The sequence below is a fragment of the Nanorana parkeri genome, unplaced genomic scaffold (assembly GCF_000935625.1).
Source record: "Nanorana parkeri isolate BGI_ZX_2015 unplaced genomic scaffold, ASM93562v1 scaffold248, whole genome shotgun sequence".
NCBI lineage: Eukaryota > Metazoa > Chordata > Amphibia > Anura > Dicroglossidae > Nanorana > Nanorana parkeri.
In genome coordinates, this window is record NW_017306516.1 from 906,328 (window position 1) to 924,934 (window position 18,607).

An 18,607-nucleotide genomic window follows, 5' to 3' on the forward strand; every position below is an offset into this window, starting at 1 on the left:
CACAAGGGGGGTTTTTCGCCCCCCCCCCCCCCCTATAATAACAATGAAGTTGATAACAAAAAAAGGTGAAAAAAAGAAAGTGAAAGAAAATAACAAAATTCCCCCCCTACAAATTTACAGTCCCCGCCGCCCCCGAGGAACTCGCGCATACGAACGGAACCACAGGTCGGGTGCACCTACGTATAAAACCATAATAGACCAAGGTCCATCCAGTTCAACCTAGGTTTGTGTGTGTGTGTTTGTATTTATGTATTTTTAACTTCTCATATCCTTTGTATATTTAGTGACTGAAGAACTCGTCTAGAAGTTTCTTCAACTTCTCTACGCTATTAGTGGATACCACTGCTTGTGGAAGGGAATTCCACATTTGTACTACTCGCACAGTAAATAAACCCTTGCACGTTCTAAGATTGAACCCTCTCTCTTCTAACCTCTTGTTCACGGGTTCTCAGTACGGTTCTTGGTGAAAACAACTTGTTTTTCGAATATTGTTGTCCCTATTGATGATTTGATAAAGACTGCAATAAGGTCCCCTCTTAATCGCCTTCTTTCTAAGGCTGGGCACACACCTTACAACCATCGCAAGACTTTTGTCTTGCGATAATTGTAAGGTACTTAAAAAAACATACCATCTGCCTATCTTGCATAGGCAGATTGTACTTGCGATGATCGCAAGCCACGCCCCCTGAGGGGCGGGCTTCCGATGACCGCAATGCCGAACGGGCAGTGTGCGCTTGCGCACACTGGCCCGTACGGCTTTTATCGTACGAACATGCCACAAACCCGCCGAACATCGTACGATGCTCGGCGGGTTTTCGAACATGTCCGTAAGTTAAAAGTCGTGCGACCTTACAGTATTAGAGGTTGCATGGCTTCCACACACCCGCGATTATCGTACGATTATCGCAAGGTGTGTGGGAAACTTTAGGAGAATAGGTTTAATTGTTGGGGTCGGTCTTCATAGCACAGGCTTTCAATCCCTTTAAATTTGTGGCCCTTCTTTAAACGCTCTCAAGCTCGAGGATATCCTTCATGAGAGTTGGCTGATGAGGCCGAACCAGTATTTTATAATCGAAAACGATGATTGCGCTACACATATCGGTTATTGATCTGTGCGCCAGTTAAAACTTTGATTGAAAATTACAACTATCGTCTAAAATAAAGCTTTGTTATCTGTAAAAAATAAGTCAAGGCCACTGGACTTCCTGTATTCTTCTTGAAGACGTTTTACTGGTCATCCAACCAGCTTTCTCAATTCAGAATGACTTGTACAAAAATTATCTGGGAATACGTCATTCTGAATTGAGAAAGCTGGCTGGATGACCAGTGAAACGTCTTCAAGAAAAATACAGCAAGTTCAGTTGCCTTGACTTATTTTTTACAGATATACCATGACCTGGATGAATGAGAACCTTCACATAAAGCTTTGTTTAAACAAAAAAAACCTAACTCCTAGTTTCAAAGCAATTTGTGAAGACCTGTACTAAGCTAGTTAAAATCTTTCATGGGTAAGCATACACATTTATTAAAGAAATTAATATTCACATTTGTTTATAATCTCTGCTGTGACTGGTTCTGTTTTAAAAACCCGTAGCTTAAATGTAGACAACAGAGAACAAAAAGGGCTACACATCAAATGCCTTTTGTAAAGGTATGTGCTTGTGAATGTCATTTACTTAATTTCTTCTCCGTAAAGTTATCTATATCTTAAATGAACTTGTTTTGGGTGGACAAATGCGAATAATGACTTTTTCTAACCAGCAATTCTAATAATTTTTATTTACAGGCAAAATCCAGAGACTACATTTGAAGTTTATGTAGAAGTGAGCCGTCCTGAATCAAGTGCACCAAATGAAGGTATTTGGATTTTCCTGATGTTACCCTTTTATCATTTGTGTAGTTATTTCCTAATTTACTGACCGTAACCTTACGAATGTTTGGTTAAAATGTTGTTGTAAAGCAAAGTGGTTTTAAAGCTCTAGAGTGTAGTAAGATGTCCTGCTCTGGGGAGAGCATTTCTTGAAGCTTGAAGATTCCATTAGTGAATAAATCCCAGCAGAATATAAATAATATAACCCCTGCACTGCCATTCTCCTTTTGACTATTGCATAGCTTGAACACCCATTTTCAGAGCTTGCAAAGCTATACAGAAGACTGTTACTGCAGACTAACTTCTTCCAGGAGTGGCTGCGGTTTTGTATAGACAGGTAAGATCACACACACAGGGTGGTGGAGCTTCTTGTGTTTTAGATCTTGAAGTGTGGGGTGCTCTTGAGGGACACAATTAATGATGTTATGCAGACTGAATGTGGCCCTCTGGGTGTGATAGAGCTCCATGGGGAGATAAGCTTATGCAGTCTCCCTGCTCTGCCGAGCAGCTGTGTTAGACAAAGTGCCCTCCAGTACTGTAGCTTCACCTTACGTGCACACTTTTATACCGAAGAACGTCTGTATACTGAAGAACGTCTCGGCGGCTGTCGCACCTTCATGCCTTTGAACAATACTGTTACTTTTAATCATGCATAGTCATCCTTTTCTAAAATACTGCTTTTCCTGAATGGTTGTACCACACAGATGTAGACCTGCAAGTCTTACAAATGTTTTGGCAGATTTATTCTTTTGGAGAAACTCGTTTTCCTATATTCTTGTTTTTTAGCAGACGCTCATGTTTCCTATTATCCGGTGCAGGGTTCATCCCTTTGAATGATATCACTCTTCTCACTCACCTGCCACAGTGAATCTGTTCCGCTCACTTTTCTTACAGAACGATAGTCTTGTGAATGATTGATTCTGTTCTACTCACTCACACACCTGTTCTCATAACTGTTGCTTTAGAAAGATGTGATTAAACACATATATATTTTCTGAATGGTTGGTTTCTCAGCCTTATACATGAAGCATGTTGCATGGCTGCAATAAAGGAGTATCTGTTGCCTTAAAAAATAAAAACTTTTTTTTTTAGCCTAACTCCAAGCTAATATTCTTCATGTTACTTGCTCTGCCCTTTTGGGGCACCCTTTCACCTTTTATTTAAATAAAACAAACTGTGTACTGTCTGGTCATGTGACATCATAGATTACTTCCTTCTGTCAGAGGTGGGCGGTCCTAAATGCTGCAGGAAAAGGGGTTCCATGTAATGATGTCAGCGCTGCTCTCTGCAGTATTCTCCTGTAAGCTGGTTGCAGCTCAGTGATGCACCCTCAGCGGGTATGTGTCCTTAAGACAGTCTGAGTGGGGGAGGGGCCAACTACTGGTGTGTTTTCCCAGGCATAGTGCTAATGCGCTAATCCCGCATAGCACTGTTTATTTTTTTTTGTTAGAACTCACTTTCCCCGTTTACAGACATAAGCATGTTTTCATTCACATCATATGACAGGGTTGGTTTTAAATTTGTCTAAATGTATTTTCTTATTTTTAACCTTTTATTACTTTTTTTTCATTTTTGAATTTTATTGATCACCTGTGTGAAGGGCACTTCAGCCGGCTTCTCACAGTTCTGAAGCACTGAGAGCACAGTGCTACTTCACTTAGCACAGAACAGATTGGGTAGTGGTCTGCTCACACTCTATCCTGACAGCCTCTGCTGTGGTCCTGTGCCACCCATAGGAGTAGGGGAACCCAAAAACCACAGGGGGGGGGGATTGCGGCACAATCAACAGGCTAGTACCATTTATCTGGGTGGCTGTACAGCACCCAGACCACTTGTAGTTGAACGAGCCAGCCTTGCCCGACATCATTGGTTGCTAGGACACCAGTGGTCCTAGCAGCGAATGACTGAAGCAGAGGGGCGGCCTGAGCTAGGTTATGGCTGGCAGTGGATGCACTTGCCTCGGAGGCTGGTGTATCCACGGTCAGCCAGCTATAACCCAGTGCAAGTTGGCGATTGCGGTCTGGACATTGGATTGGATCTGGACTGTGGTTCGCCATTTAGGGTCCCCTGGTTCATTTGGAAAAATATGTTTATGCAACTTTTAACTTCTGTAGTAGGATGTAATGGAGATATTTTGCATAGTATCTTAAGGGTATCTGTGCAGCTAATTTGCTTATAATCTTCTCTTGCAGTGCAAAGAAACTAGGCAATATATTTAAATGATTACACGTTTATTTTCACCTAATGTTGTTTGAGTACCCAGGCTAACCTTCCTCTGTTCACTGGTAACTAGAAGTTCTGGGAATCGCCTAATTTTGTGCCTGCAGTTCTAATTCCCAGTTTCACTCTTCTTATCACACCATCCATTGACACTGCAAATATGACTGTTCAAATTATGCATGTTTTTGAAGTTATTGCTGCAGATACTTGGATTGTTCACATTGCTAGTAAAATTAACCAATGCAGGAACCCATGTTACTCCATTGCTTTAAAAATTATACCAGCCATGAAGGGATTATTTAAAAGCACCAGGTCATTGATGGTGTGTTGAGGATTAATAAGGAAAATGCAGCTTATGTGTCAAGACAAAGCTTGTAAAAGGTCCTTTCATAAACTCCACCAAACGTTTTTCCCCTTCCCTCCAAAACATCCTGCTTTGTTAAAAAGAGAGATGAATCTCTTCCAGTGAAATCTATTAACTCCAGAGCAGTTCATCATTGTTTAAGGACAGAGAACTCTATTTGCATGTGAAAGACCTGTGCTTCCCATAATCTTGTTCCTACTAGAGTCTGAGAGAAATTGAAGTACTTCCGTCTTTACTCTAGGAGTTAGTTTGTGTGCAAGGATTATTAAAGCCTGCGACCATCATATAGATTGGTTGTAGCTGAGCTTTATTGCTTAGCTTAATTCACCCTTCTAACATTTACTGGGTGGGTCACTTCCCATAAGCTTTTGCATCATGGAGACTGGAGTCAAAGCCGCACGTTGGCAAACAACTAAATGCAAAGTTATCGCAGTACATGTACAACAGAACAGACATAAAGCCTGGTGGGGGCTTTTAAGGTATGCAGGTATTAAAGGTATTAAGTCAAAATGAGCTTTATTAACAGCAATTAAAATATACTAGATATAAACATCACAAAGTCAGCCACGAAATACATATGACTCGTATAAGCTGTAATATTTGAATACTGATTTCACAATAACTTAAGTGTCGTTTGAGTGCAACATTTTTGTAATGAGGTAGCAACAAAATGGTAGTTGGCACATTGATGTCTCCTCACCGTGTTTCGCCATTCATGGCTTGTCCAGTAGGAAGTAGCAACAAGGTGTAATATCAAAGTAAATCACAGGAGTTCATAAATTCCATGTTGGACAAAATACATACAAAATGAAGACACTTAATAATAACACCAAAGTTAAAGCAGTGGTTCACCTTTATTAACAGAAGAAAAGCTGGCTGCACACTGAGTTCCGCAGAAATAGTTTATTGAAGCTTGTACTATGGTGTCCCACCCAGTGATGTGGTACAAGCTTCAATAAACTATTCCAGCAGAACCCAGTGTGCAGCCAGCTTTTTTTTCTGCTTGTATGGGCTCAAATTGCAGCAAGGACTTGCTCCCAGCGGCGGTAAGCACCCAGCGCATTCCTTCCCTGAGCCGTGGAGGAGTAGTGATCCTTTTGCAAGTCCACCTTTATTATTAGAGATGCATCGATACCAGTACCGTTATCTGTTCCGCTACTGGGCATTTTCACGCGTATAGGTACTTGGGAAATTCCTTAATACTAAACGCTGATACTGGCTCTTCATAATTTTAAACGGAAGCGTTTGTCTGAGGTACCATGCTTGCTGGGGACCTTGGCAGCCTTTCTGTGAACCGCAGCATATCGGTACTTATACTCTGTCTGGACAAAATGGTATCAGTGTATCCCTATTTATTATTAAACATTATGTACTTCCCCCTCCTGTATTTAAAAAAAAAACAAAAACTCCTCCTCCCCACAGTCCAGCGATTTCCTTCAAATGCCTACTCTTGAACTAGCTGCTGGTTTGCTCTTCCAGGTTGAATGATTGCCAGAATAATTCAACCCACTTCCTGTATAAGCACAGGCTGTAAATGACGCACCCCCTGAGGTTGTCATCGCACAGCTTAAGCTCACTTACTTCTGGACTGAGCAGAACTCACACGTCAATACATGAGCCTTGTTTTACATCACCAGACTGGCCAGAAGAGTACAGGGGGACAGTAGGACAGTAGGACAAGGGGGTTTGGAAGTTAAGTTGCTCATGTGACATTGTCCAGGCAGTCCTGTACCTTTTAGCTATGTAGCTGCACATCTGAATGGGGATCATCTAAGGCAGCCTACTCACTTTTTACTACAGAGGTACAATATTTAGGTCTCAGAAAACCTCTGTTAAATTGTGTAATACCTTACGGTGCTTAGTAAGTTGTAAATATAATAAAAGAATAGGGAATGTGGCTACTTGGCATATTTGACACTCAGAGCAGATACATATTAACATACCACTTCTCTATATGGGGAAATGATTTTCATTATTAAACATGAAATTTAAAGAATAATAATGACCAGAAAAGAAACGCAGGTGGTAAAAATTGTAGTGCGTTCTTTACATTGGTGTTCATTAGGGAAATGTCCACTCGCATTCTTTACTTTGGTGCTCAGTGGGAGAAGGCCCCTCTCAAACAATGGTTAGTGGTAGAAAGGCTTCTTTACAAATAGCTGAAAAAATTATTGTAGTGGTTACTTACCTGAGAGATGAGTAGAAAGACTCTACTGGTCCTCTGCTGCTGGTTCTGCATAGTGACATTGCTGAAACTATGTAGGCACCATCAGACAGGAGATTAGAGACTGCTTATAACTCAAGAAACCTCTAGCGAACTCTGGAGGAACCCAAGGGCTTTACAGATCCCTGCTTGAGAAAGAAAGATCTTAGGCATATCCTGCACTCTTCTGTCTTTGACTGCTGTGCTCTTGAGAGTTGCAATGTTTTCCTGAGCACTGTAATAAAAGTATTTTTGTCAGTACTTTTGCTGATCTTTGTATTTCCAAGGGGAGCCTAAAGAGGAAGCATTACATGAGGACCTGCTGTGGAAGTATCTAACTGATGTTTTGTAATCTATGCTTCATCCACCTTTCCTGCTTCCTAATTCATACATACCCCCTTCTTGGTTAACTTCATAAAATATATTCTTTAAACTTACCTTTTGCTTTTCTGAGCTCCATATCCACCTCCCTCCCTTTAATTGCTTCTGCTTGTCTACTTAATATGACATGGCCAGCCAGCCTGCAGCAAATATAGCTTCTCGGAGCTGCCATCAATCAGTGGGGCTGAGGGTGTTACTGACAGTGTCGGCTAGAAATCTGTATGTGCTGCCACTAAGGCCTGGTTCACACCTGGGCGTTTTACAGCGCGTTCCTACGCTCTGTAAAACGCTCAACATATGAAAACCAATGATTGCCTGTGGGCAAGGTTCCCACCTGGGCATTTTACAGCGCCTAGGAACGCGCTGCAAAACGCCCTACGCCCAAAGAAGTACAGGAGCTTCTTTGGGGCGTATTTGCAGCACGTATCTATTGGGATACAACCAGGTAGCACTCGGAAACGTGTGTATCACACGGTTTTTTAATCGCGGTAAAACCGCGGATCGCGGTAAAAGCGCGTGGCACGAACCGCGCGACAAACGCGCATATTCGATATGCCTAGGTGTGAACCCAGCCTAAGAGTCATCAAATACATTTGGTAGTCCACAGCAGGAGTGTGTACCCTAGGGTCACAATGCTGCCGCTGATCACCCTAGAGCAGGACGTTAAAGGACTGGCAGGATCACCAGATAGAAAAAACATACATTGGAGAAAGGGAAATAAAAGAATTGCACAACTTTGAATTAGTTTACTTTTAGGATTATATACACTTTAAGTAATTTCTGACTGTGAAAGTGTTAAATATGTTGCTGGGGAAAAATATGATGTGGGTATGCAAGGATCTCATCAAGAACAAAGCAGATCATCCCCCTATATTAAGGGACTTAGAATTGGCTGGTTGGAGGAGAGAGTGGCGTTATATGCAGACGACCTGCTCCTGTTCCTGAAGGACCCGGGACCCTCTTTGCAGGGTGCCTTAGATGTTCTCAAAGCATTTTCAGCTGTGTCGGGTCTGAGGGTTAATTGGCACAAATCCATATTGTTCCCCATTGACGCTGCAGCTAGGTCCACACCCAGGACGGTTACTCAACTTTCCTGGGTTGAATCCTTTAAATACCTGGGGGTGGTGATATCTGGCTCACCCCAGGACTTCCTGGCATCTAACTTACTCACGATTTTGGGAGACATGAAGCAGAGACTGAAGGCATGGGCAAATTTACCTCTGTCCCTATTAGGCAGGATCAATTTAGTCAAAATGAAGCTTCTACCCAAATTAACGTATATTTTTCCTAATTGTCCCATATGGATCCCAAAATCCTATTTCCATCAGCTGAACCAATTAGTCTCCTCCTTCTTGTGGGGCACTAAACCCCCAAGGTATAAACTCACGACCCTAATGCGACCCACTCTCCATTGCGGACTAGCGCTCCCGGACTTCTATAAATATTTACTCCAGCGCTCAATTTCCAGGGGATGGGATTCGCCTGGGAGAATCTCGACTGGAGTCCCTGGCTGGGACGGTGGGACTGAGGAAGCCTGCCTCCTGTTTTTATAATACCCTGAATTCCTCCAGCCTGCTAACATTACAGACTAAGTGGAGGATGGACGTCCCAGACATGGATGAGGAGGACTGGGAGGAGGTCTGGGATGCACCCTTTAAACAACTGGTTGCAATAAGGGATAGAATGGTGCAATTTAAGATACTGCATAGAGCCTTTTTTACCCCTCATCGTTTACATAAAATGAATGCATCCATCTCTCCGTCTTGTTGGAGGTGTACGTGTGCTGAGGGCGGGTTTTTTCATGTTTTTTTGGGAATGCCCCCTCATCAAGTCCTACTGGGGTTCCATGGTAGACTCCAGATCGGAACGCATGTTGGTAGGACTGACCTTGTTCTAAACTCGCAAGGCTATTGCTATGTGCTGGAAGAAACCGGCCCTGCCGGAGCTGTTCTTTTGGAAAAAAATGGTGAATGACAACCTACCAGGACCTGGTATAGAGATACCAGGACACGTATGCCAATAGGGGACGTCCAGGAAAATTTCATAAAATCTGGGATAGCTGGCTGGAATACACTAACTTGGCAGTAGACCTGGATGCACGCTCCTGGAGTGCTCTAGGCATGCCTGGACCGTGTCCGACCTGGGGGTCCGGACGAGATAGGTGCCCCATTATCTGGCTCACCCATCCAACGATCTCCTGTCACGGCCGGACCCCTTGGCGGGCGTATAGGAGGGCTGTGGGAAGGCCTAGCGAGCCTTGTTGGGTAATGATTCCCCCACCTGTACTGTAGAACCAGAATTGTTTTTGTTTTTTTGTTCTTTTGTTTCTTCCTTTATTTCCTTTTCCACGGCTATCGATGCTGTAATGTTATGTTGAATGCACTGCTATGCATGGTGCCATCAATGTTAGGCACAAGTAGCGTGCACGGTTGTACTATAAGCTTGTAAAACAAAATAAATTATTTTGACCAAAAAAAAAAAAAGAACAAAGCAGATCACTTGAAATTGATAAGAAGACTTCCCACCTGGACACCTGAACGTTATGTATATTGGAAGTAATTGACCGCTCTGTACTACTACTTGCTCCAGTTAAACTAATGTGGATGAATATTAGCAGACCATATGGATATATGTGTTTTTTCTTTTACTGGAAAAATAGCTGACAACTGGAGAAAAATGATTTGCATTAGATTGGCTTCTGCAGAGCAATACAAAAGGGTCCTAAAGTGAAAGAACTAGGGCTGCAGCTAACGATTATTTTCATAATCGATTAGTTAGCCGATTATTGAGTTCGATACCCATCTTGTAAACTAAGCTCTGTTTATTGCTATGCTTATTATATTTATATTTTTTGATTTCAAACATTGTATCAATGTTAGAAATATGCATAAAGTACCGGTATACGAATTCTAACCGTCAGGACTTCGGGTGATTAGGTATTAGTATGCAGGAGGTTTACTATACACACAGCAATTAATACTCTGAGCTAGCTATTTGGAGTATTGTACAGATTTCTGGTACACCGCAGTGGCGACAGGACACTAAAGTGCATATGGGCTTACTAGACTGCTAGATTTTTGAACTTCCTTTCATATGAAAAATCTCACCTTAACATTTGATAATTTCATCAGAGACTTGTTCAATGTTGTTCAAACTTACGTTTGATTGTGGAAATGAATGGCAAATCTCGAATGTAAGCCACAGCACTGCTGGAATTTCGTTCATTCGCGAAAAATTTTTCTGTCCTTCGACAGTGATTTTTTTCATTACTTTGGTTGAAATCTGTTGTCGATTTGAGCACATTAACTATTAGAGACTTGGACAAATGTTCCAAAAACAATTTCTTTTTTGAGCACATGGCCAGTGTAGGATCAGGGGATCATGGGAGTGGTTGCGGCAGGTAGACGCAATAAAAACCTGACCCATTTTTATGAAGACAAAGTTGTTTTTTTTTGGTGCAATGTGTAATTCCCCTTGGAAAGATTTCACACCCAGGTTCTCAGGGGAAATCTCCACTATAGTGACAAAGAATGCAAATTAAATACCTGAATGACCTGAAATGTAAAACTTTAAGAAAGCTTAAAGATTAACTCCAAGATTTTTCAAATTATTTTATTGGGGCTACTCCGGCACTTTGAGGGTTAAATGCTTGTTTTTGTCTAGGGGCGATAAAGAAAATATACTCACCTGATGCTCAGTCCTGTATGGCTGCTAGACCGGTTCCCACAGCCTTTTCTTCCCCAGGTTCCAGCAGTCTAAAGCTGGCCATACACTTTGCCAATTTTGGCTGATTCCTGATGAACTGGGCGAAATTTCCACAGTGGGTGTCGCTGTCGGCACCCTTTCGGCCAACATCCCTTCAATTGAACAGAGCCAGCAGTTAATCAGCTGTCGCCTCTGTTCAGGTAATCTGAAATTCAGAATGCAGTGAAGACAGCGGGAGATTCTTCGATCATAAGCGTTGATGGACTAATCTGTTACATTTTCTTTGTTCAGCCCGTGGGTTGAACAAAAAAAATATTAGTGCAAGGGCAGCTTAAGGACTCATGATGTCATCACGTCTAATGCAGGACATTGAGGGACATACCACAGCTGAAGCAGGGAGAGGTGAGCGGTGACTACCACAGGACTGAGGATCAGGTGAGTGTACTTTCTTTCTTTTTTAGGCAAAACAAGCAGTTAACTCTTGCAGTGCGGGGGGTAGCCACTATGCAAGAGTTTGAAAAAATCCTGACATTCTTCTTTAACAATTGTAAGAACACATTAGGGCTACATTCACATGGGGCATTTACGTGTGTTCTGGAATTTCTGCAGCAATAACCTACAGATTCTTGCTGCAGGAATCCCAGACGTCCCTGTTCAGAGGTCACTTTACCTATTGAAGTAAATAACTGGTTGACAGCGGCCATCTCGGTCAGATTTGGCATAGATGACTGTTGCTAGACACATCTATCCTGCGTCCAGCGGCAGTCATGTATTATGAACTGCATGTAATCGTACCATATATGACTACATTCAGACTGCTGCGGACATCTGATCAGGGACACCTGGGATTCCTGCCACAAAAATCCCTAGGTTCTTGCCACAGGGATCCCAGAACCCATGAAAATGTTTCATGTGAATGGGTCCTAACTTTTGTTTACTTGGTACCTTCAGTACCTTCTAGGTTAAGCTATTCTGCTTGGGGTCTATTAAAGGTCAACAAAATGACTGCTCTTCTTTTACCCTATTTTTTCTGCTCAATGTCTTTCAAGTTCATAATAGAAATTGAGAAATTGCCCAAAAATAATTATAGCAGTTTGAGGGATATTCCATCACCAGCTTTATTCCATTAGGGCTCGTGCACAGGTCTTTTTATCAGTGCGTCATTTCTATTTTTACGGATATAGACACAGTTCTATTGTTTCTATAGGACCGTGCACTCAGTGCAAAAACATGTGTAAACATGTGATGCGTTCAGATCTATCAAATCAAAATGCGTTTAAGCATGTGTTGCAGAGCCTTCAAATAAGTGTGTCAGAAACAAAACAGAAAGTCATCATTTGTCTCTTATATCTGTCTGGAGTTCAGTTTTAAAAAAAATGATGTACAACGATGCACAATCTGTCTTATAATACATAAATAAATGTTTGCTTCTAGGAGCATTCCAAACACAAAGCACTTTTTGTTTTTTTACACAGAAGTAAAGTTGAGTGAGTTGTTTTCATCTTGACAGGTTGTTTCTCCTGGAGCGTTCCTTCCCATGATAAACGTGCAGATTTTTTTTTTTACACACTCTAGGGAGCACTTGTTCCACTTGGCTACTTCTCTTACAACACAAGCAAGGGGCACAAAGAAAGGGGATTTAAAGGTGCTATAAATAGGCATATAATAATATTTTAAAAAGTACTTCTATTTTTGTCTGCATGGCCTACATGTTCTTGTCAAAAACAACATAATATCTGTTGTGATAAGACAGTAAATTTTGCAGAACTCTCTGACCTGGGTGGCTGTTCACATTTACTTTAGCGAATTTTAAAACCTTCAAATGGTCTTGATTTTTTTGGGGGAGCATTCAAGGTTACATTGAGCCTCGTTTTAAAACCGAACTGCATTAAATGATATGAAAAATATAATTTAATGCAATCAAAGAGTCTATTTTTAAATGCACCTAGTGTAAGTTCCAGAATCTGTCATAATTGGGGCTGCAGCTAACAATTATTTTCATAATCGATTAGTTAGCCGATTATTAACTTCGATTAATCGGATGAAATCAAATAATATCGTCATTTTAATAAAAATAAAATACACAAATTACAGACATAAAGTTTATTTCAGAATAAAACGGTACGCACATCTTTTTGAAATCGCACTACACTGGAACGCAGGGCATTGCAGTACCGCACATTCCAGGTGCATTATGTAATCACAGCAGGTGCATTATGTAATCATGCCTAAGCGTTGCATCCTGGGAAAATTACATCAGCAGTGCATTGTTAAGAATTCTCATCTGTAATCTCATGAGATCTCAGGGAAAGGCCTGCCAGTTTATCAGCTGGACACGCATGGGGTCTGACAGTTTCAGTTTTTCTCCTTCATCGCGAGATGGAGGGAAAAAACTGTAGGGACATGGATGTCACAGTGGTGACATCTGGTCCATACTGCTGTGATCAGGAGAGGATCTGTTGATAGATCCCCTCCTAATCAGCCCGTGTGAAGGGGGCTAATAGTTATACTGTCAGGATCAAGAGGAAATAAAATGTTATGGGAGGGGAGTCAGAAAAACTTCTGTTCATGCTGCTGACGGAATGCATCATATATGTACTTTTTTATTTTGCCCAAAAATCTACTTTGTTTTGAATTTCCTCTTTTCTTTAGCATATGCATACCAATGGGAAAATATTCTTTTAATATTAGTTTAGAGCCTTTTTCAAAGCACTTTATTGTGTCTTAATTACAAAAAGCTGTCCTGTCTTGAGCGACCAAGCTGTAAGGGTCCATGTTCCACCACTCTAGAATTTTATACAAGTGCTCATGAAGGCGAAACATACAGACTACAAATTCCTCCTCACTACTTCATAAGGGAACCCCTCTTTTTCAGTTTGATTTATCTCTTCTTTTTCTTTCCAAGCCTGACATCCTCATCAAGTTCACAGTAGGCTTGCTTTGTTTGCTTTATGTTCAACGCTTGATAAGATTTTTTTTTTCCCCCTGCTATTGTTTTTTGAAGCAAGGACAAGACTTGCCAGAGTCTGGTGAGGATTTTGAAAAGCCACAATACGTTCATTGTCTGTCATTGAATAATTGTGGCTGCTTTTTGTACAACCAGAACTGAGGCATTGGCTGTGAACGGATTCCTTCTTAGTGTGAAAGGGGGCTAATCCATGTAAATACAGAAGAAAAATAAAGCTATACAGAAAAAGGGAAAGACTGCTAAGCAGGAGGGCACAGGTCAGCAATTTAACCTTTAACCTAACAAATAAGAAGCAAGAATTGGTTTACCATGGGGTGCTCCTGTGATCTGTCAGTTTTTCTATTGAGTATATAGCAAGTAGGGAAAACTGACAGGCACTGCCTTTTAACTGCATCTAAAACTTAACTGTGTTCTTCTCTGCCGGAGTGTAAGAGCTAAAATTGGGAGATTTCCTTAGTTCTCGGTCCAGTTTTTTTCTTTTTTCTTTTTTCGGGCAACCTAATGAAATGTGGTTGATCATTGCCTATCTGTATATAACAGAATAAAATAGAAGATTAGAATAGGACTAACCATTGCTATGGCAGCTGTTGATTAACCACCACATTTCTTCTTCGTTGTTAGAACTTTGTGAGCTAGGAACCAGTTATTTAGCTGAGGGTTGAAACTTGCAGCTGAAAGCCCAACTCCAGCTAGGGACCCCTCACCTTCCAATTGCAGCACTCTTTTAAAAAAATTAAAAAAAGCATTCAAGGTTCTCCTCAGGAATCAATTTGTGGAGGTGCTTGCACAAGTTGGAATCATTTTAAAATGAATCTGTCAGGATAGAAATAAAGGGAACCACTGTTGCTTAGGCAGTCATTGGGTTAGAGGCTACCTGAAGAATGCTGGCCTATCAAACACCTTTTGTGATGGGTATATATATCTTGATATACTGTATATCATGTTTTTGTAGCACAATTATGAGCATCCTCTTAGAATGTCCCGTAATACCTATAGTCACGGTCATGAAATATTGTCCTTTAGGTGAGAGTATTTAGTGATTGCCTATTTACAGGTGAAACTCGAATAATTAGAATATCGTGCAAAAGTAATTGCAGTAATTGCTGCAAAAGGGGCCCAAACCAAGTACTGAGCACATATGCATGCTTGTACTTTTCAGAGGTCCGATATTGTTCTATGTACAATCCTTGTTTTATTGATTGCATGTAATAATCTACTTTTTTGAGGTTGTGGATTTGGGGTTCTTGGGGTTTTCATGAGCTGTAAGCCATAATCATCACAATTATGACAAATCACGGCTTGAATTATCTTGCTTTGCATGTAATGAGTCTATCTCATATATTAGTTTCACCTTTTAAGTTGCATTAGTGAAATAAATGAACTTTGCACAATATTCTAATTATTCGAGTTTCACTTGTATGTGAATATTGTTTTTTGATTTTGGCAGTGGTTATGATCATCAAAGAGCCTTTGTTGCAGCAGGTTTTGGCAAGTTCTAATACCGACAGGACGTTTTCTTTTGAAGACCATTATCTTTTTTTTAAAGGTTTTTAAACAGATTTGCAGTATAGTACAGGCAGTCATCCGAGTTACGTACGACTTGTACTTAGAAACGGAGATCCCAGGCTGTTCCTCCAATTGTGATGCTACCATGCTCGTGCCAACATTCGTAGTACTATACTTCTGTACATTACAGGAAGTTGTTAGACGTGCAGACGAGGAGTGGGTCTGGTTCGTAGTACTGTACCCTCCTGTACATTACAGAAAGTTGTTAGACGTGCATACGAGGAGTGCCTGCCTCCTCTTCCGGGTCTGGTACTGTACATTACATGAAGTTGTACAAACATCTGTCCAAGTTGCATTTAAAGTAGAACTTCATGCAAAAAATTGTTTTGGTTAGTATGGTGTGGGGCTAGAGCCACTTTGAGGACAGCACAACAAACAATACAAGGGGTTAACCCTTCCCTATGCTATCCAAAAGGGAAAAGGGGCTGCACTTTAAAAAATGTTCCTGTTCCAACTTGCATACAAATGCAACTTAAGAACAAACCTACAGACCCTATCTTGTTCGGAACCCAGGGACTGCCTGTATTTTAAATAATTTACTGAACTTTTCTTGTTTGGCGTATGAAACTTATGAGTTTGGGTAAAGCAGACCATACCATGTTGGGAGGGTCTTTGTTCTTTTTCTACCATCCTCATTCTGTAAAATAATACTAAGGCTTTCTAAGTAATGTGAGCTCAGGATGCAGACTTAGTGGTATGTGATCGAGCTCCTCGCTTGGAAAGAATGCTGAAAGACAGGGAGAAACAAATTACTGTGTGATAGACCCCACTGGACAAGGGCATAAAAGCAGGGTCTGCAGAAATGAAGGGATACAGCTACAATTTCAAATGCTTTCACAGCTTGCAGATCATACCTAAAATCCTCCATGCAGACACTCTATACTCTCTAATGCCTTCTCTCCCCCCTCTAAGGAAAAGACACCTCTCAATCCTGTGACTTAGTGTTGGCCCTCTTGCCTTGTTGGGATCATCAAATTACCACCAAGGACACTATATTCATGTAGCTTGTATTGTTCCCAGGTGCTCTGGCTTCATCCTTCAATTTGAAAACGTACTGGTTTATTACATTTATTGGCTACCACCGTAAAATTACTCTAGTGTGTTTGCATGTGTTAGTCTGTGTTCCAGATGTTGGAAAGTAAGTTCCCTTGGGGGCAGTGACTGATTGGGATGATTTTAAAATTCTTTAGAATATTCCAGCACCATATAAATACTTTAAAAAACATTGTATTGTAGATTTGGGTAACTCCCCCCGCCCCCCACCCCCCCAAAACTATGACCTTACTATACAACCAATAGACAAAGTTTTTAATGATAGTCATCCATCCTATGTGCTCTGTGAGGGTTTAACAGTGACACGGAATAGTTCACTGGCCGGTTTCTCTTGTACGCAAACTTAGCAATGTTTCCTATTGATCTCTCTCCTCAGCCTTTTTAGCAACAGTGACCAGGGTCTACTCTTTCAGCTCTATGCATCCATTTTAAAACCCCCTGTGTTTTTACACAGGTAACTACTGGCATGGAGTGCCGGCCAGGGAACCCATCCTCGCTCTCCCTGGCCAGGCTCAAGAGACCAAAACCAACAGGATTCATATTCCTGTCACCCATAACATCATCCTCTGGAGCCTTTTAATTCTAGAAGTGCCATAACCTGATTGGCAGAGACACCCTATTCCAGACACACTCGGAGCTGTTTGTCATTGGCGGAAGAAATTAAATGCTAGCACCTAATGTTAGCTCCTGTGTTAGGCCTAGTTCACACAGGCTTCAGCAGTGTGAACACAAAGCTTTTACAGAACATTTGCAAAGCTTTGGTAACCTTATTAAAACTTTTCAAGCACTGTTCAGCTCCAGTTTTGAAATGTTAAACACAGATATTAATGGGAGTGCTGACTCACTTTAAACAAGCTACTAGCAGTCTTCAGTAAGCTTTAGCACAAGTTAATGAAAGCCGGCTAGCAACTTGTTTAGAGTGGCTGTGTTTAACATTTCCAAACTGGAGCTGAAGGGTGCTTTTAAAGGTCTCAACAAACTTCTTAAAGTTTGATGAAAACTTGGTGTCCACATTGCACTGATACAAGCTGAAGCCTGTGTGAACTAGGCCTTAGAGAGCTATACCAATCAACAAGGGAAAGCATTCAGCGAGCCATCAATGCTTTCCTGTGAATAGAGCAACAAAGTTTCCCCAGTCATCTTCCAGGACAGCCATCGAGATATAGGCTCCGCCTGCCTGCGACAGGAAACACATCAACCACATTAAATAAATAGACTCCTCCTTCCATCCCAAGTCAGTTTTTTTGTGTTTCCGCCGGCTACACAGGGACATCGTAATGTTTGTTGTTTTTAGGGCTCATGTTTGTTTGCCTTAGAGATTAACTCAGTTTACTTTAATCTTTAGTTCTGTGAAATCCTCTGGTATAAGCAGACTCCATAGAGGGTCAGTAAAAGGATAGCAAAGTGTACTTATTGAAGCCTGCGCCATTTAACTTTCTCTTATATCTGCATTACTTATCACATTCCAACTTCCTTCATAGTACTGATATATTTGTTCTCTTTTAAAATCTCTGTACAAGGATCGGAACCTGCCAGGCTTTTTGGATCAGTGTGTTCAGCTGACCAAACATCTAAGAATGTTCTTACGGATGTGCCGTTCACTTGACTGGTGCATTTCAGGATGAGATTATCAAGAATCTTACTGGAGGCAAGAGTACCTTCTTGCCTCAGCTCAGGAAAGCCAAGGAGTCCTGTTGCAAATCTAGGCCTGCCTTTTCAGCCCATAAGCAAATTTTTTCCCCCTACCCTTGTGATAAAATTCTGACAGGGATATCTAAGTCTTCTAAACCCTCTACCTCCACATAGGTTAAACGTCCCTGATAGTCCAAGCCCACCAAGTCAGTGGAGAAGCCCTGCACCTGCGCATTAAGATTTGCCCCAACCTGTCCAGCTCAAGGTTGGGGGTTGATTTCTGGCATTTGTGGCCTACTGGCTAGCCACATCTTATAAGATTTTTTTATTGCACATGTAAGTTGTATTTTGCCCCTAAGGGTATTCCCTCCTTCTTTCTCAGTTGTCTTTCTCCAGCACTAAGTTGAGCAGTGGCTGGCCTTAAGCACAATTAAGGGTCAGGTGTCAACCTTGGTAGTCTTGTTCCATCATCAGCTGTCATCAATGCCACTTGCCCACACCTTTGTTCAGGGAGTTATGCATATCGCCCCTCTAGTTAGGCCACCATTGTCACCTTGGGACCTTAATCAGTTTAATACATAGTGCAGAAGCACGGGGTCTCCACTGCTTGGACCTGCCCAGTGCAATCAACAATGCGGCTCAGGG

The 18,607-nt window shown here is 41.5% G+C and overlaps 1 protein-coding gene across 1 annotated transcript in view; it reads left to right on the forward strand.

Annotated features, from left to right (window-relative positions):
• DENND1A (DENN domain containing 1A) overlaps positions 1-18,607 on the forward strand; it is a 702,656-nt gene that overhangs the window by 35,066 nt on the left and 648,983 nt on the right. Inside the window, exon 2 of the mRNA XM_018556699.1 lies at positions 1,787-1,857. Coding sequence (XP_018412201.1) covers positions 1,787-1,857 — 71 coding nt within the window. The remainder of the gene's footprint in view (positions 1-1,786; positions 1,858-18,607) is intronic.